This window comes from Chiloscyllium plagiosum, unplaced genomic scaffold (assembly GCF_037043375.1).
Source record: "Chiloscyllium plagiosum isolate Xiang-an unplaced genomic scaffold, Cpla_swu_hap1 HiC_scaffold_7, whole genome shotgun sequence".
NCBI lineage: Eukaryota > Metazoa > Chordata > Chondrichthyes > Orectolobiformes > Hemiscylliidae > Chiloscyllium > Chiloscyllium plagiosum.
This window is the reverse complement of record NW_028270145.1, coordinates 116,191,662-116,212,306: the sequence shown is the minus strand read 5'-3', so window position 1 is coordinate 116,212,306 and position 20,645 is coordinate 116,191,662. Positions and strand designations below refer to the sequence as shown.

General features: G+C 46.8%; 1 protein-coding gene across 1 annotated transcript in view; it reads right to left on the bottom strand.

Moving 5' to 3' along the window:
• Nucleotides 1-20,645, bottom strand: part of aamp (angio associated migratory cell protein) — a 43,453-nt gene that overhangs the window by 16,712 nt on the left and 6,096 nt on the right. Inside the window, exons 2-7 of the mRNA XM_087989415.1 lie at nt 15,170-15,286; nt 12,003-12,122; nt 10,196-10,335; nt 9,569-9,713; nt 5,126-5,209; nt 4,235-4,350 (exon numbers count right to left, since the gene is read on the bottom strand). Of these exons, the coding sequence (XP_087845541.1) occupies nt 4,235-4,350; nt 5,126-5,209; nt 9,569-9,713; nt 10,196-10,335; nt 12,003-12,122; nt 15,170-15,286 (722 nt within the window). The remainder of the gene's footprint in view (nt 1-4,234; nt 4,351-5,125; nt 5,210-9,568; nt 9,714-10,195; nt 10,336-12,002; nt 12,123-15,169; nt 15,287-20,645) is intronic.

Below are 20,645 nucleotides of genomic sequence, written 5' to 3'. Positions count from 1 at the left end.
TTGTCTAGACATATTAAAATTTAACGTCTCAGCAAATTTAAGAATTCCAAACCATTTTAACAAGAATAACCCCTACCCTCAACACTGCCCATTAATAACCACTGTTCCATCACACTGAGTTATGTCCAACATGCGGCACAATAAGTCATTGAGCCCAATGGGTTCATGCTCGTGTTTATGCTGAAGAGGAGATTTCTCCCACTGTGCTTCATCTCCTCTTATTACTATATCCTTTTACTGCTGTCTCCTCACGTGTTTATCCAGTTTCCATTGACACACTATTCACCTCCACTTCCCTGTGTTTGCAAGGTCCATATCCTCACCACACTGAGTAAAGAAGTTCATCGTGAATTCCTTATTAGTAAGCAGTATTTTGATGAGCATCAGTTTTGGTTTCCACATAAATGAAATATTGTTGGTGGAAATGATGAACAGTGATGGTCTCAGCATCACTTCACACTTTCCACCGCTGTCATTAACTACCCGAAACCTATTCTGTTTTGAAACCAGTTTGCTATCCATTCTGCCAATAGTCAACATTCCACATGCTCCAACATCCCACAAGTCAGCTTTGTTAGATTAGATTAGATTCCCTACAGTGTGGAAACAGGCCCTTCGGCCCAACCAGTCCACACCGACCCTCTGAAGAGTAAGCAACCCAAACCCATTTCTCTCTGACTAAAGCACCTAACACTATGGGCAATTTAGCACGGCCAATTCATCTCTGGATTGTGGAAGGAAACCGGAGCACCCAGAGGAAACTCACACAGACAGTTGCCAGAGGCCAGAATCGAACCTGGGACCCTGGTGCTGTGAGGCAGCAGTGCTAACTACTGAGCCATCGTGCCACCCTACTGTTTTTAAAAACAAAGTCAAAACATATCATGATGTCTACATTATGAGTTGTTCTAGCACAATTCTTCAAACAGTTGCTCAAGTACAGCCTTTTTTTTTTAAACAATCAATGCAGACTACTTTTTATTATACTTTTGATTTTGAGATTGTTCTTGATAATTCCATTATCTTTCCAATCTCAGAGTGCGATTAAAGGTCTGTGCTTCCTTTGACTTGATGGGAATCCCTTCCTAAGCACTGGGTTTACACAAAAGTTATGTGCCAGTCATCCAGCATGAGACCCTTTCTGTAAAGGTAATTCTGCCTCCATTTCTTCCAGGATATGGAGGTGCCAGTGTTGGACTGGGGTGGACAAAGTCAGAAGTCACATGACATCAAGTTACAGTCCAACAGGTTTTTGAAATCACAAGCTTGCAGAGCGCTGTCCTTTCACACAGCTGTGTGCTTCCCTCCACTTCATCTGATGAAGGGGCAGTGCTCCGAAAGCTTGTGATTTCAAATAAAACTGTTGGACTATAACCTGGTGACTTGTGACTTCTGACTTTGTCCATTTCTTCCCCAGTTTCTGGCACTCATCCACAGATTCTATCAACGGGCGCGTAGACCTGGACCCAGTGTGCCGGCCGCTGCGGCGGACGGCTGGGGCGGGCCACTGTGGATGCCGGAGGAAACACCACAGAAGCGCTTCACAGGAGGCTCCCAAGCACTGAAGATGTCACCTTTAAAGGAGAATATTGTGGAGGAGAAGAATGAGATACAAGATATTAGGCTGGAAAGGATCGAGGTTAGTTACGAAGAGGTGTTGTCAATTCTAGAAGGAGTGAAAGTAGACAAGTCCCCAGGCCGGATGGGATTTATCCGAGGATTCTCTGGGAAGCTAGGGAGGAGATAGCAGAGCCTTTAGCTTTGATATTTTAGTCATCATTGTCTACGTGTTTAGTACCAGAGGACTGGAGGATTGCAAATGTTGTGCTCTTGTTCAAGAAGGGCAGTAGAGATGACCCTTCTGTTGTAAGAAAGGTTTTGGAAAGGATTATAAGAAATAGTATTTATAATCATCTAGCAATAATTTGATTTCAGACAGTCAACATGGTTTTGTCAAGGGCAGATTGTGTCTCATAAACCTCATTGTGTTTTTTGAGAAGGTGACAAGCATGTAGGTGAAGGTAGGGCAGTTGATGTATACATAGACTTCAGTAAAGCCTTTGATAAGATTCCACATGGTAGGCTGTTGGAGAAAATGCAGAGGCATGGGATTGATGGGGATTTAGCAATTTGGATTAGAAACTGGCTTTCTGAAAGAAGGCAGCTAGTAGTGGTTGATGGAAAATATTCAACCTGGAGTCCGGTTACTAGTGGTGTGCCACAAGGGTCAGTTTTGGGACCACTGCTGTTTGTCATTTTTATAAATGACTTAGATGCAGGCATAAGTGGAGGGATTAATAAATTTACAGATGACACTAATGTCAGTCGAGTAGTGGAAGGTTTGGAAGAATGTTACAGGTTGCAGGGGGACTTGGATAAACTGCAGAATTGGGCTGAGAGGTGGCAAATGGAATTCAATGCAGCTAAATGTGAGGTGATTCACTTTGGGAAGAATAACAGGAAGGCAGAGTACTGGGTCAATGGAACGATTCTTGGTAGTGTAGAGTCCATGTACATAGATCTCTGAAAGTTGCGACCCAGATTGATAGTGCTGTTAAGAAGGCATATGGTGTGTTAGGTTTCATTGGTAGAGGAATTGAGTTCCGGAGCCACAATATCGTGCTGCAACTGTACAGGGCACTGGTGCGGCCGCATTTGGAGTATTCTGTACAATTCTGGTCGCCATATTTCGGGAGGGATGTGGAAGCATTGGAAAAGGTGCAGAGGACATTTACCAGGATGTTGCCTGGTCTGGAGGGAAGGTCTTATGAGGAACAGCTGAGAAACTTGGGTCTGTTCTCATTGGAAAGAAGAAGGTTAAGAGGGGATTTGATCAAGACATACAAGGTGATCAGAGGATTAGATAGGGTAGACAGTGAAAGTCTTTTTCCTAGGATGATGACAGCTTGTACAAGGGGGCATAACTACAAATTGAGGAGTGATAGATTTAAGACCGATATCAGAGGCAGGTTCTTTACTCAGAGGGTGGTAAGGGTATGGAATGCCCTACCTGCCAATGTAGTTAACTCAGCCACAATAGGGAGATTTAAACAATCCTTGGATAAGCACATGGATGATGATGGGATAGTGTAGGGGGACGAGCTGAGAATAGTGCACAGGTCGGCGCAACACTGAGGGCCAAAGGGCCTGTTCTGCGCTGTATTGTTCTATGTTCTAAATTTAAAGAGAGATGGCAGTGCAGTTTTAATATCAGTAGACTACTAACCCACACGTGTAGATTTGTTTTAAACCAAGGACTGTAGGAGTTGTTGCACTTGTAATAACAAATTACTGGAATGCGGTGGGAGTTTATGCTGCTAGTTTGCTCAAACAGTGGAGGAAGAGATTTAAGACACCACAGCAAGGGGATGTGTGTGTGTGCACAGTAAGCTTTGCCAAACAGCAGATTGTTGGCTGGTTTGTAGGTTGGGACCAGTTGTGGATGCCAGAGGTTGGCAGCACAATAAGGACTTTCTGATTGGCTCCTGGGCAGGCGAAACACCTTGTGTGCTCAGAGTAGACAGAGAAAAGATTCTAGACTGCAGAAAGGTCAAGATCTCTCTTTATCCCTCTCTCCAAAGCCGAGAAAACAACTACATATTCGTTCCTCCTGGATGCTGAGTGTTGTGGCATCTCATAAGTAACTGAAAGACTTTATATTTAGTATATTAACCACTCAGTGTCTTTTGTAAAGAATTGAAAGAATCTGAAAATAACTAGATAGGTGAACAGAGGTCATAAAAAGCAAAACGGAGACCTTAATGAGTTTGGTGGACTGGTACTATTGAACTGTGTTTCCCCAGTACTTTGTCCTCCAGACACTTTGCGGTACACCTGTGCCTGTTTCTATGTGTGTATAGGGGTTTACAAAGAGGTTAGAGTTTCAGTGAGTAGAATTATATGTTGGTAATTCACAATTTGGTTTGCGTGTGGTTAGAAATGATTTCTTTGTGATAAATTGTATATTCTCATTAAGTACAGAAACCTGACCAGTATTTTCTGTTAACCTGAGGAAAACTGAGGACTTACTATTGGATTAAATCCTTAACATTTGTGACAAACCTGAGAGTGGTGGGATTCAAATAAAAACACACTTTGCTCAAATGGGTCGCGGGAGGCTTCAAACCCACAAATGCAGCTGCCCAACAAATCTCCAGTGTCAGTGACCATGAAACTAGCATCAACTCCTGCAGAAACCATCTGGTTCACTCATGCCCTTTAGTATGCAGATTACCTTGCCCGTGAGAGGATTGAGGAGTTTGGCTGTGCAGTCAACAGACCCTGTCAGGACCAGGCTCCCAGTGTCATTCACAGCGAGGCAAGTTAGGGGACCCTGGTGACCATCCTTCCCTAGAGACAGGCACAAACAAAACACAAGGATCATGGTATATCTGGGAATCACTTCCATCTCAGCCACATCCAGAGAATCACACAATCATGCACTTTTTCCAATAAGGAGCACAAGAATAAGCTCAACAATTACACACTGATCAGTTTGACTTTGGCAGTGAGAAAACCTCTGGAAATAATAACTCGGGATAGAATCAATAGTCGCAGGCACAAAAGCAGGTCAATGAAGTAGAGCTGGCTTCATACTGTAACTAATTTGTTGTAGCTTTTTTGAAGAGGAAACAGAGAGAGTTGACAAGAGTTATACTGTCTAGTGTGGGGGATCTCCCGGAAGCTGTACGGCTTCCAGGGAATGCTGACCATAAGAGGAGTGGAGAGAATGGATAGGGATAAACCAATCCCACTCATAAAAGGATCAAGACTGAGAGGGCATAGATGTAAAATAATTTGCAAAAGAAACAAATGCAATGTGAGAAAAAGCACAAGTAGGGTCTGGAAAGCACAGATTGGATGTGCGGTGGAGGCATTCAAGAGGTCACTGTTTATATTCAAATAATCATCCAACGCGTAGGATTACAGAGAAAGGCAGGAAAATGACACCAAGCCATAATGCTCATTTAGGGAAGACTGTTTTATTCAGAATGTTGACAAAATTGCCATTTCAGTCAGAGTGGTTAGTCTGTGCCTTGGTTTTAGTGGCCACATTAGATTTGTTTTACATTATACAACAGAGCTGAGCTACATGGTGCAGTTACTCTGCCCAGCCACACTATACCTTTCACCACATGAAGTTGCAATCCTTGTTTCAGATCCCAGATTCTTACTGTTCCATCTTCATAGCCAACAACTGCTCGGTAACCTAGGGAAACAAAACTGAATGTTTAATACAGAATTTAGGACAGAAGATCTTCAGTCACATTATGCTCATACCGATGGATACACTGTTACGGGAGACAAGCCACAGAAAATCACCAAGGCTCCTTACACAACACCAGCATCACATCCCCAATCAGATGTAACGGTATTACAGGTGAGTAAAAGTTAACTACAAAGATATGAGGGAGGAGCTAGCCAGTGTTGACTGGAAGGAGAACTTAGCAGTGAAGATGGAGATGCTACACCTCTACAAATATTTGATAAGAGCACATTTGGAGTATTTTGTTGTGAGAGGAAGCCTAGTGGTATTATCCCTAGACTGTTAGACCAGAGATCCAGGTTATCTAATGAGGACCCAGTTCGAATCCCACCCATTTGAATTACACAGGACATAGAACAGTACCTTGCAAAAATCCATGTACACCACATCCACTGCACAACCTTCATCAATGTGTTTTGTCACATCCTCAAAGAATCCAATAAGGCTTGTGAGGCCTGACTTGCCCTTCACAAAGTCATCTTGACTATCTCTAATTAAACTATGGTTTTCCAAATAATCATAAATCCTATGTCTCAGAGTCCTCTCCAATAATTTGCCCACCACCGACGTAAGACTGACTGGTCTGTAATTCTCAGGATTATCCCTATTCCCTTTCTTGAGCAAGGGAATAACATATGCCATGCTCCAATCATCTGGTACTACTCCAGTGGACAGTGAGGATGCAAAGATCATTGCCAAAGGCGTAGCAATCTCTTCCCTCACTTCCCGTAGTAACCTTGGGTATATCCCGTTTGGACTAGGGGATTTATCTACCCTCATGTTTTTCATAATTTCCAGCACATCCTCCTTCTTAACATCAACTTGTTCGGGAGTATCAGCCTGTTTCACACTGTCCTCAAAAATGACAAGGTCCGTCTCATTAGTGAATACTGAAACAAAGTATTCATTAAGGACCTCCCCTACCTTCTCCGACTCCAGTCACAATTCTATAAACATCTGGAATTAAGACTGTAATGATGACCACAAATTTATTGTTGATAGTTGGACAAAACCATCTAGTTCACTAATGTCCTTGAGAGAAGGAAATCTGTCATCCTTTCTCTGGTCTGGCCTACATCTGACTCTAGACTCACAGCAATGTGGCTGACTCTTAACTACCCTCTAGATAATTCAGGATGGGTAATAAATACTGACCTAGCCAACGATGCCCTCATCCCAAGAACGAATTTGAAAAAAACGCTCTGGGCACCTTATTTAAGAAGGACGTTAAAGCCCTGTCGAGACATCACTGGAATGTTCCCAGGAATGACGGATTTTAGATTCAAGGAAGGATTAAAGAAATTGGCCTTATTCTACTTGGAACGGAGGAGGTGAAAAGGTAACCTTATTGAAGTGTTCAAAGTTATGAACAATTTTGACAGGGTAAAGAGGAATATTCTGTTTCCACGAGTTAATATGTCAGTAACTAGGGAATCACAATTTCAAGGTTGCTAGCAAGAGAGCTAGGACTGAAATTTGAAATGTTTTTACTCAGTCGTTCGGATTTGGAATCCACTGCCTGGGAGAGTGGTGGAGGCAAATTTCCATAGGAGGTTTCAAAAGGGAACTAGGTATATATTTGAAAGGGATGAAGTTAGAGAGTCACAGAGACAGGGTTGGAGAGTGGGACTAGACACGATAGGCTGAATGGCCTGCTTCTGTACTGCAAAATTCAAGGATTCTGCAGTGGCGCAGCAATGGCAGGAGATTCTGGGAGTAATTCGAGAGATACAGCAGAAATTCATGCCAAGGACAAGGAAATGTATGAAGGGAGGATGAGGCAACCATGACTGAAAAGTCAGGGACAGCATAAAAGCAAAAGAAGATAATGAAGATTAATGGAAGCCAGAGATTGGGAAGCCTTTAAAAATCAGCAGAGGACGGCACGGTGGGCGGCACGGTGGCACAGTGGTTAGCACTGCTGCCTCACAGCGCCAGAGACCCGGGTTCAATTCCCACCTCCGGCGACTGACTGTGTGGAGTTTGCACGTTCTCTCTGTCTCTGCGTGGGTTTCCTCCGGGTGCTCCGGTTTCCTCCCATAGTCCAAAGATGTGCGGGTCAGGTGAATTGGCCATGCTAAATTGCCCGTAGTGTTAGGTAAGGGGTAAATGTAGGGGTATGGGTGGGTTGCGCTTCGGCAGGTCGGTGTGGACTTGTTGGGCCGAAGGGCCTGTTTCCACACTGTAAGTAATCTAATCTAATCTAAATGTAATAAGGAGGGAGAAGATAGAAGATTGCAAGAGTATTTTTTAGATATATATAAAGAGAGGGGGCAAGAATGGACACTGCACCACTGGAAAATGAAGTGGTGAAGTTGTAATGGGGAACAAAGAAATAGCAGAGGAATGAATAGGTACTTTGTGTCAGTGTTCATGGTGGAAGACAGCAGAACTTCAAGAGAGTCAGGGGTCATAAGTGAGTGCAGTGGCCATCACTAAAAAGGTATTGGGGAAGCTGAAAGGTTTGAAGTTGGTAATTCACCCATATCAGATGGACTATACCCAGGGTTCTGAAGGATATAACTGATTGGATAATGGAGACATTGGCTGTGAGCTTTCAGGAATCACTGGTGTTTGGGAGGCTCCCAGCGAGCTGGAAAATGGCTAATGTAACACCTTGACAAAAGTGAGGACTGCAGATGATGGAAATCAGAGTTTAGATTAGAGTAGCAGCACAGCAGGTCAGGCAGCATCTGAGGAGCAGGAAAATCGACGTTTCAGGCAAAAGCCCAACACCTTGTTTAAGAAGGGAGGGAAGCAGAAGACAGGAAACTATAGACCAGTTAGCCTGACTTCAATCAATGTTAAGACTTTAGTGTCTGTTATCAAGGATGAGATTGGAAGTACATCATAAAATAGGGCTGAGTCAGCGTGCCATTGCCAAGGGAAGGTCCTGCCTGATAAATCTGTTCAAATTCTTCAAGGAGGTAACAAGCAAGTTAGTCAAAGGAGAGTTATTGGACATGATTTGGATGTATGTGGATTTCCAGAAGGCCTTTGACAAGGTGCCATGCAGGAGGCTGTTAAATAAGAGTCCATGATACTGGGAGCAAGGTACTGACATGGATGGTGGATTGTCTGACTGGCAGAAGGCAGAGAGTAGGGATAAACATGTCTTTCTCAGTACGGCAGCTGTGACTAGTGGAGTTTCACAGCGTTCCATGTTAGGAACGCAACTATTCATGCAATATATTAACAACCAGGACAAAGGGACTGAGGAGATTGTTGCTAAGTTTCAGATAACACAAAATTAGGTCGAGGCAGTGTTGAGGAAGCAAGGAGGCTGCAAGAGGATTTGGACAGCATGGGAGAGTGGGCAAAGAAGTGGCAGATGGAATACAATGTGGCAAAGTATGAGTTTATGCACTTTGCTGGAAGTGTAGACTACTTTCTAAACAGGAAACCATTTTGGAAATCTGAAGCACAAAGGGACTGAAAATCCTAGTTCAGGATTCTCAAAACGTTAACATGCAAATTCAGTTGGCAATGACAAAAGCAAAGACAGTGTGAGTATTCAAGGGGGTTAGAATACAAGAGCAGAGATGTATTGCTGAGGCTGTATAAAACTCTGATCAGACTGCATTTGGAATATTGTGAGCAGTTTTGTTTCCTGTATCTAAGCAAGTTTTTGCTGGTGTTGGAGGGGGTCAAGAGGAGGGTTACAAGCATGATCCCGGGGATGAAGGAGCAGACACATGAGGTGTATTTAAGGACTCTTGGTCTGTACCCGACGGAGTTTAGAAGGATTGTTGGTGGTGGTGGTGGGGGGGTAATCTGATTAAACCTTACAGAATATTGAGAGACCTGGATAGGGTGGACGTTGAGAAGGAGAGACTAGGACACAAAGACACAGCCTCAACAGTAAAGGGACAATCCTTTAGACCTGAGATGGGGAGGAATTTCTACAGCTAGGAGGTGGTTAATCTGTAGAGGCCATTGTCACAAAGGGCTGTGAAGAGGAAGTTATGGAGTGCATTTAAGAGACAGATAGATAGGTCCTTGATAAGCAAGGGAGATGCAATTGAGAAACATATCAGCCGTGATTGAATGGTGGAGCAGACTCAATGGGTTGAATGGCCTAATTCTACTCTTATCTTTTATGATTTATTGTCTTTGGATATGGGACGTGGGCAGTACAGTCGAACTGGGGCAAATGATTAACTACAGAATGGTGGAGCAGAGTCATTGTTCTTATTTCTTTTAATATTATCAATCTCTTCTTCATGGGAGTAAATCCTACCAACACCTCAAAAATCAAGGACACTACCTCCAACCCAACATTACAACCAAACGCCCTCTTACCATCAGGGAGGATCTTGCCACAGGTCGCTTGGCATCCAGGGCCTGAAAAGGTTTTGCATTCCCCACTGGGGATTTTCCACATCCAACAACTCCCTTCGTCTGTGCCAGTCAGCAGCACGTGGGCACAAGGGTGCCACTCTACCCACTGTGCACACAGAAAACAAGAGATCACGAAATGCCAGTCGAATACAACTCTCTGCTTCATTCACTGCAATGCAGCCAAAAACAGAAAATTAAATCCTTTGTCATTTACAAAAACTGTTCCCACCAGTACCTGTATGACAGTGAGCTCCAGGACAGGGAGAGCATGGGGTTAAATACACAGTGAGGTTCCCTCTACACTATCCCCAGCAAACACTCCCAGGAGAGGGACAGCATGGGGTTAGATACAGAGTAAAGCTCTCTCTATACTGTCCCCATCAAACATTCCCAAGACAGGGACAGCATGGGGTTAGATACACAGCAGAGCTCTCTCTCTTCACACACTTAGTGCTATGGGATGTTTTTGTGGGTATGGTTGAGATGGTTACGTCACTTGATCCTTTCCTGTGGGTCCTATATTCTAAATCTGTAGCTGGAGAAACAGGTCTGCTGGTTTGCTGCTATCTCCGTGGTCACTATTCTCACCTGGAGATCGCCTACTTCAAACGACCAGATTTCTTCCTTGGTTTCAACTTTCCAGACTTTGATCACTCCGCTCATGTCTCCTGTGACAACCAGAGCAGAGTCATGACTGAAGGAGGCTGAGATGACAGAATCTTTGTGGCCTAGAAGAGACAGAAATGAAGCCAGGGTCAGCAGGCATCACATCAAATACTCAGCTGACACTCAAAGGCATCTTTCACTATATTTAGTAGCTATACCGCTTACTGCAGGAAGGTGGTCAGCAAAAACAGCTGGGGCTGGGTGATACCCACATTGAACTATATGCTGTCCTCCCACACACAACCTCTGGCCTGAGGGCACCCTGAGCCTTTGTGGGTTGAACTGGGCTTTTCCAGAGAGGAATTATCTCAGTCTCATCCCATTCCATTATAGACACAAACAATAAACAGCAGAGAAATTGAGATTACAGCAGCTGGGAAAGATCCAGGCAGCAGGACAGTACATTCAAGCAAATCATTCACCTTGATTTCCAATATAAAAAAAGATGCAAACTGCTTAACATAGAAGAGACACAAAGCTGTGTGGGCGGGTGAACTGTGCGAAGGATACAAAGATACTTCAGTGTGAACTGGATTAGCTCCTTGAGACAGCAAATACATGGCAGATGAAGTATAATGCAGATAAGTGTGAAGCTATTCACACTGATCGCAAAAACAAGGTGGTAAATTATTCTCCGAATGGCGACAGACTTGGAAACAGAGAAGCACAAGACCTGGGTGTCCTTGTACACCAATCGCTGAGAGTGAGCATGCAGATGTAGCAAGCAGTAAGGAAAATAAATAAATGAACATTGGCTTTTACAGACATCTTTATTTTCCTTAGACCAGTGAGGAGGATTCCAATGCATCCCAAAATCTCCCTGAAAAAACCTCCAAATATCACCAAAATCACAACTCTCCTTAAACTTTCCAGTGCCTCATATCTACATGAATTACATTTAAAATACTTCAAAGATTAAATTATATGAGCAAATTAGGCAAACTGACTTAAAAAAAGCTAACATCTTCTCAATTATTAAAAGTTGCTAGGCACCCCTCCAAGTTTCTAGGCAATTCTAACTGTGAGAAGTCAGAGTCATCAGGATCCCGGCGCAGCGAGGGCTAAAGCACAAACAGTAATGAGGTGAGAAACTGTTCAAATTATTCCATCCTATATTATAAACATCGCCAACACAATTCAAGTTAGACAACCTTCTAATACTTTCAATAAAAACACAGGGCTGTCTGTGGTCTTGCGATAAATTCATAAGAAACAGGAGCAGGAGTTTGGGGAAACTCTGGTACAAAGGTCCAGAGGACAGGATACAATTCTTGTCATGGCAGCTGGTTAAAATTAACTTAATAAATCAGGAATTGAAAGCGAGTCTAATTCCATTGTTAGTCATTCACTTTCCAAACCAGGAAGTAGGAGTCTATCAGTCTTCCACACTGCTATTTACATTTCATACTTCAATACTAACTCCAGTCGCTCTCTCTCCTTTATACCCAACTCCCCTTAATATAGAAAATCAGCCCACATATATCAATTAGTATATATACCAATAATCGGTAGCTGCTCTATCATCTCTGGTGTATGTTCATTCTTAAACGTCAGTATTACAGACGATGAAACTTTTGACGGTGCGGCGCTCCCTCAGCGCTGACCCTCCGACGGCGCGGCGCTCCCTCAGCGCTGACCCTCCGACGGCGCGGCGCTCCCTCAGTACTCTCTCTGGCAGGAAATAGCACTATTCTGGAGAACCTGTTTGGAATCTCAATGAGCGAGTTACCTGTGCATTCCAGCAGCACCTCGCCATCTGTCAATCTCCACACAAAAGCCGTGTCATCCTCACCACCCGTCACTGCCAATGAATTACTCTTTGGGTCCAAACTCAAGCAGAATACTGGCTCTGGAAATAGCAAGGATGTATGCTTTAACATTAGCCCATTTTAAGTCCACACTCACTCACTCACCCCCACCAATTCTCCACTTACAGGATTGTAGCATCACAGCAGACCTCAATTGTAATTGCACCTAATGAGCAATTAGAACATAGAACATTACAGCGCAGTACAGGCCCTTCGGCCCTCGATGTTGCGCCGACCTGTCATACCAATCTGAAGCCCATCTAACCCACACTATTCCATGTTTGTCCATATGCTTGTCCAATGACGACTTAAATGTGCTTAAAGTTGGCAAATCTACTACCGTTGCAGACAAAGCATTCCATACCCTTACTACTCTCTGAGTAAAGAAACTACCTCTGATATCTGTCCTATATCTATCATCGCTCAATTTAAAGCTATGCCCCCTCGTGCTCGCTGTCACCATACTTGGAAAAAGGCTCTCCCTGTCCACACTATCTAACCCTCTGATTATCTTCTATGTCTCTATTAAGTCACCTCTCAACCTTCTTCTTTCCAATGAAAACAGCCTCAAGTCCCTCAGCCTTTCCTTGTAAGACTTTCCCTCCATACCAGGCAACATCCTAGTAAATCTCCTCTGAACCCTTTCCAAAGCTTCCACATCCTTCTTATAATGCGGTGACCAGAACTGTACACAATACTCCAAGTGTGGCCGCACCAGAGTTTTGTACAGCTGTAGCATAACCTCATGGTTCCAGAACTCGATCCCTCTATTAATAAAAGCTAAAACACTGTATGCCTTCTTAACAACTCTGTCAACCTTGGTGACAACTTTCAAGGATCTGTGTACCTGGACACCGAGATCTCTCTGCTCATCTACACTACCAAGAATCTTACCATTAGCCCAGTACTTTGCATTCCGGTTACTCCAACCAAAGTGAATCACCTCACACTTGTTCGCATTAAACTCCATTTGCTACCTCAGCCCAGCTCTGCAGCTTATCTATGTCTCTCTGTAACCTACAACATCCTTTGTCACTATACACAACTTCACCGACCATAGTGTCATCTGCAAATTTACTAACCCACCCTTCTACGCCCTCATCCAGGTAGTTTATAAAAATGACGAACAGCAGTGGACGCAACACCGACCCTTGCAGTAAACCACTAGTAACTGGGCCCCAGGATGAACATTTCTCATCAATCACCACCCTCTGTCTTCTTTCAGCAAGCCAATTACTGATCCAAACTGCTATATCTCCCACAATCCCATTCCTCCGCATTTTGTACAAAAGCCTACTGTGGGGAACCTTATCGAACGCCTTGCTGAAATCCATATACACCACATCAACCGGTTTACTCTCATCTACCTGTTTGGTCACCTTCTCAAAGAACTCAATAAGGTTTGTGAGGCACAATCTACCCTTCCCAAAACCGTGCTGACTATCCCTAATCAAATTATTCTTTTCTAGATGATTATAAATCCTATCTCTTATAACCTTTTCCAACACTTTACCTACAACTGAAGGAAGGCTCACTGGTCTATAATTACCAGGGTTGTCCCTACTCCCCTTCTTGAACAGGGGAACCACATTTGCTAACCTCCAGTCTTCTGGTACTACCCCTGTAGACAATGATGATTTAAAGATCAATGCCAAAGGCTCAGCAATCTCCTCCCTGGCTTCCCAGAGGATCCTAGGATAAATCCCATCCGGCCCAGGGGACTTATCTATTTTCACACTCTGCAGGATTGCTAATACCTCTTCCTTGTGAACCTCAATCCCACCTAGTCTAGTAGCCTGTATCTCAGTATTCTCCTCGACAACATTATCGTTTTCTAGAGTGAATACTGTCGAAAAATATTCATTTAGTGCTTCCCTCATCTCCTCTGACTCCACACACAACTTCCCACTATTATCCTTGATTGGCCAAATCTTACGCTCGTCATTCTTTTATTCCTTAAATACCTATAGAAAGCCTAAGGGTTTACCCTGATCCTAGCCGCCAACAACTTCTCATGTCTCCTCCTGCCTCTTCTGAGCTCTCTCTTTAGGTCTTTCCTGGCGACTTTGTAACCCTCAAGCTCCCTAACTGAGCCTTCACATCTCATCCTAACATAAGCCATCTTCTTCTCTTGAACAGAGATTCCACTTCCTTCGTAAACCATGGCTCCCGCGCTCTACAGCTTCCTCCCTACCTGGCAGGTACATACTTATCTAGGACACACAGGAGCTTTTCCTTGAATAAGCTCCACATTTCTAATGTGCCCATCCCCTGCAGTTTCCTTCCCCATCCTATGCTTCCTAAATCTTACCTAATTGCATCGTAATTGCCTTTCCTCCAGCTGTAACTCTTGCCCAATGGTATACACCTATCCCTTTCTATCACTAAAGTAAACATAACAGAATTGTGATTGCTATCACCAAAGTGCTCACCTACTTCCAAGTCTAACACCTGGCTGGGCTCATTACCTAATACCAAATCTAACATGGCTTCGCCCCTTGTTGGCCTGTCTATATACTGTGTCAGGAAACCCTCCTGCACACACTGGACAAAAACTGACCCATCTATAGTACTCGTACTATAGTGTTCCCAGTCAATATTTAGAAAGTTGAAGTCCCCCAGGACAACTACCCTGTCTCTCTCAAACAGCACAAGTGCTCAGTGGGATTCTGCTTCATCAGACTCGGCATTCAACAGGTCCCAGAGTAGCCACTAGATCACGAATATGAGCAGGAATTCTACAGGATTATCCAAGGAGTGCTGGGGTAATGATGCAAAATGCAGCATACCAATAAATCCAAAATACTGCAGACGCTGGGAATCTGAAGCAAAAACAAAATGCTGGAAAAACTCAGCAGGTTGGGCGGCATTTGAGAAGAGAGAACCAGAGTTAATGTTGAGTCTGACATGGACTTCTTCAGAACCCAGAGAAACTCTTATCCTCTTCCAAGTTAGATTCATCTGCGAACCACGCCAGAGACCCTCCAAACTTCCTCTGAGGTCATGTCTGTATGACCGCCACCCTCTCCGCCCTGCAGTACCCACCCAAGTAAGCAGCTCCATGTCCCACATAAAACTTTTCAGTTACTTGTGTGCCTGGAGAAAGTCAGATCACTGTCGTCTCGTACCACCTCCATGGTCTCATCATCTTCAGTCTCCCATTCCCCATCATCTTCATCATCTTCCACATCATTCAGAAGGTCATCTGGCCAGAGACACGGAGAGTAAAAGGTTAGAGGATCAATTCCTATCTTAGCACATCACTGTCTGTAAGTCTAAGCCAATCCTCTCCAGGAATCAGGGGGGGCAACCCGCAACAGAGACATAATGATGTAGTGTTAATGTCACTGGACTAGTCACCCAGAACCCCAGGCCAATTTTCTGGGGAGGTGGGCTTGAATCCCACTGTGGTAGATGGTGCAATTTGAATTCAATAACAAAAACCTAAAACAAAGAGCTATCCTAATGGTGAACATGAGACTACTGTTGATTAGTGAACCTGATGTTTGTTTTTATCAATGTTCTTTAGGGAGAGAAATCTGCTAGCCTTGACAATCTACTCATAGTGACTCCAGACCCAACAATGTGCCCTCTGGGCATTTTAGTTAAGCAATAAATGATGCCCCAGATTCAATGAACAACTTTTTAAAAAGTCCACCGCTGGTAACAATCTCACAAATGGCGGCTGTGGGAAATCTGCACCACAATGATCATGTGTAGGAGGCAGTGTTGGACCGGGGTGTACGAAGTTAAAAATCACACAACACCAGGTTATAGTCCAACAGGTTTATCTGGATGCGTTAGCTTTCAGAGTGCTGCTCCTTCATCAGGTGGTTGTGGAGCAGGACCACAAGACACAATTTACAGCAAAAGATTATTTTAATTTTGTCCACAATGAGGAGGCACAAGTGATGGTTCTTGCAATCACTTGACAGTCACATGACATTGAACTAGTCCTACTAGTACATCATACTCTGCAAATATCTCAGCAGGATAATGCAGCACTTTGAGCATAATTAAGTCAAGACACAGTGCAGCAGCATCCTCACAATGAGAAGCTTCTGGATTCAAACCCCATGCCCAGGTAACACTGAGCATAACAGTGCATCAGGCTCGCCAAGCCCCTGTCTCTTCCTCACTCTCCCATATAGCCCTAGCACCTTCCTCACTCCCAGGGTACAGCCCTCACGCACTCAGATCTTAACATCTCATCTCTGTAATATCTCCCCATTATCAGCCCCCATAACATCTATCCTCTCCACCTCTACCATATACATTTAACATCCTTTCCACCATATATGCACCCCTTAATGCCTTTCCATTTATCCTGCCCCCACCCCTCACCCAATATGTTCACCCCCTCAACATATCACACTCCACCCTCTATATGTTCACCTTCTCCATGCCCACCCCCTCTCCCTGCACATTTAACCCCTGCCCCTCCATATGTCAACCCTCCAATGTCCACCCCCTCTGCCGGCACATTTAATACCCCCCCGCTTCCTCTCTGTACGTTCACCCCCTCTCCCCGTACGCTCACACCCTCTCTCTCTGTACGTTCATCCCCTCACTGTATGCACACCCCTCTCCCTGTACGTTTACCCCCCTCTCTGTATGCACACCCCTCTCTGTACGCACACCCCTCTCCTTTTATTTACCCCCTCTCTGTACGCACACCCCTCTCCTTTTACATTTACCCCCTCTCTGTACGCACACCCCTCTCCCTGTACGTTTACCCCCACTCTGTATGCACACCCCTCTCCTTGTACGTTTACCCTCTCTCTGTATGTTCACCCCCTCTCCCTGTACGTTTATCCCCCTCTCTGTATGCACACCCCTCTCTGTACGCTTACCCCCTCTCTGTACGCACACCTTCTCCTTTTACATTTACCCCCTCTCTATACGTTCAACCCCTCTCCCTGTACGTTTACCCCCTCTCTATACATTCAACCCCTCTCCCTGTACAATTACCCCCTCTCTGTACGCACACCCCTCTCCCTGTACATTTACCCCCTCTCTATACGCACACCCCTCTCCCTGCACGTTTACCCCCTCTCTATACGCACACCCCTCTCCCTGCACGTTTACCTCCTCTCTATACGTTCAACCCCTCTCCCTGTACATTTACCCCCTCTCTATACGTACACCCTCTCCCTGTACATTTACCCCCTCTCTATACGCACACCCCTCTCCCTGCACGTTTACCTCCTCTCTATCCGCACACCCCTCTCCCTGTACGTTTACCCCCTCTCTATACGCTCACCCCTCTCCCTGTACGTTTACCCCCTCTATACGTTCAACCCCTCTCCCTGTATGATTACCCTCCCCCGTTCATCCCCTCTCCCTGTACGTTTACCCTCCCCGTTCATCCCCTCTCCCTGTACGTTTACTCCCTCTCTTTATTCATCCCCTCTCCATATACATTTACCCCACTCTCTCTACATTTACCCTACTCTCCCTATACATTTACCCCTCACTCCCTATACGCTCACCCCCCGCTCCCTATACATTTACCCCTCACTCCCGATATGCTCACCTCCCTGCTCCCTATACGTTTACCCCTCCGCTCCCCATACGCTCACCCCCCCGCCCCCATACCCTCACCCCCCCGCCCCCATACCCTCACCCCTCACTCCCTATACGCTCACCTCCCTGCTCCCTATACGTTTACCACTCCGCTCCCCCCTCGCTCCCTATATGCTCACCCCCCCCACTCCCTATACGTTTACCCCCCTGCTCCCTATATGCTCAACCTCCAGCCCCCCATATGCTCAGCCCCCGCTCCCTATACGCTCACCTCCCCATACGCTCATCCCCCCGCTCCCTATACGCTCTCCCGCTCCCTGTACGCTCACCCCTCCCTGCACGTTTACCCCTCTGTCCCTGTACACTCATCCCCTTCTCCCTGTACGTTCGCGCCCCCCCCTCCCTGTACGTTCGCGCCACCCCCTCCCTGTACGTTCACCCACCCCCTCCCTGTACGTTCACCCACCCCCTCCCTGTACGTTCACCCCCCATACGTTCAGCCCCCCTCTCCCCGTACGTTCACCCCCTTCTCCCCGTACGTACACCCCCCACGTTCAACCCCCCTCCCCGTATGTTCAACCCCCCTCCCCGCACGTTCAACCCCCCCTCCCCGTACGTTCAACCCCCCCTCCCCGTACGTTCAACCCCCCTCCCCGTACGTTCACACCCCTCCCCGTACGTTCACCCCCTCTCCCCCTGTACGTGCACCCCCTCTCCCCCTGTACGTGCACCCCCTCCCCCTGTACGTTCACCCCCTCCCCCTGTACGTTCACCCCCTCCCCCTGTACGTTCACCCCCTCTTTACGTTCACCCCCCCTTTATGTTCACCCCCCTTTACGTTCACCCCCCTCTCCCTATACGTTCACCCCCCTCTCCCTATACGTTCACCCCCCCCTCCCTGTACGTTCACCCCCCCCGTACGTTCACCCCCTCTCCCTGTACGTTCACCCCCTCTCCCTGTACGTTCACCCCTGCCTATATGTTCACCCCCCTCCCTATACGTTCACCCACCCAATATTCACCCCCTCCCTATACGTTCACTCCCCTCCCCCTGTACATTCACCATCCCCTTCCCCCTATACATTCACCCCCCTTCCCCCTGTACATTCACCCCCCTTCCTCCTGTACATTCACCCCCCCTTCCCCTGTACATTCACCCCCTCTTCCCCCTGTACATTCACCCCCTCCCTGTATGTTCACCCTCTCCCCCTGTATGTTCACCTCCCTCTCCCTATATGTTCACCCCACCATATGTTCACCCTCCCTCTCCCTATACGTTCACTCCCCTTCCCCCTATATGTTCACCCCCCATATGTACATTCACCCCTCTGCCTGTACATTCACCCCCTCTCCCTGTATGCTCACCCCCCTCCCTCTGTATGCTCACCCCCCCTCCCTATATGTTCACCCTAACTATATGTTCACCCCCCTCTCCCTATATGTTCACCCCCCTCCCTGTACGTTCACCCCCCCCTCCCCGTACATTCACCCCCCTCCCCCTGTATGCTCACCCCTATATGTTCACCCCCTCTCCCTATACGTTCACCCCCCTCTCCCTGTATGCTCACCCCCCTTCCCTGTATGCTCACCCCTATATGTTCACCCCCTCACCGTATACGTTCACCTCCCTCCCTATACGTTCACCCCCTCTCCCTGTATGCTCACCCCTATATGTTCACCCCCTCACCCTATATGTTCACCCCCTCACCCTATACGTTCACCCCCCCTCCCCGTACGTTCGCCCCCCCACCTTCTCCGTACGTTCACCCCCACCCTCTATGTTCACCCCCCCATATGTTCGCGCGCACTCTCCCTATACGTTCACCCCCTCTCCATGCACGTTCACCCCCCTCTCCCTGTATGCTCACCCCCCTTGCCTGTATGCTCACCCCTATATATTCACCCCCTCACCCTATATGTTCATCCCCTCACTGTATACGTTCACCCCCCTCCCTATACGTTCACCCCCTCTCCCTGTATGCTCACCCCTATATGTTCACCCCCTCGCCCTATATGTTCACCCTCTCACCCTATACGTTCACCACCCTCCCCATACGTTCGCCCCCCACCTTCTCCGTACGTTCACCCCCACCCTCTATGTTCACCCCCCCTCCCCCTGTACGTTCACTGCCCTCTCCCTATATGTTCACCCCTCCATATGTTCACCCTCCCTCTCCCTATACGTTCATCCCCCTCCCCCTGTACGTTCACCACTCCTCTATTTGTTTGCCCTCCCTCTCCCTATACGTTCATTCCCCTCCCCCTATATGTTCACCCCCCCTCTCCCTGTACATTCACCCCCTCTCCCTGTACGTTCACGCCCTCCCCCTGTATGCTCACCCCCCTCCCCCTGTATGCTCACCCCCCTCCCCCTGTATGCTCACCCCTATATGTTCACCCCCCTCCCTATACGTTCACCCCCTCTCCCTATACGTTCACCCACCCATATGTTCATCCCCCTCTCCCTGTACATTCACCCCCTCTCCCTGTATGCTCACCCCCCTTCCCTGTATGCTCACCCCTATATGTTCACCCCCTCACCCTATATGTTCACCCCCTCACCGTATACGTTCACCCCCCTCCCTATACGTTCACCCCCCTCCCCCTGCACGTTCACCCCCTCCCCCTGTATGCTCACCCTCCTCCCCCTGTATGCTCACCCCTATATGTTCACCCCCCTCCCTATACGTTCACCCCCACATATGTTCACCCCCCTCTCCCTGCACGTTCACCCCCCTCTCCCTGCACGTTCACCCCCCTCTCTCCTTGTATGCTCACCCCTTATATGTTCACCCCCCCCCTATACGTTCACCCCCTCTCCCTATACGTTCACCCCCCCTCCCCGTACATTGACCCTCCACCCTCCCCGTACATTCACCTCCCTCCCCCTGTACATTCACCCCCCCTCCCCCTGTATGCTCACCCCCCCTTCCCTGTATGCCCACCCGTATATGTTCACCCCCTCACCCTATACGTTCACCCCCCTCTCCCTGTATGCTCACCCCTATATGTTCACCCCCTCACACTATATGTTCACC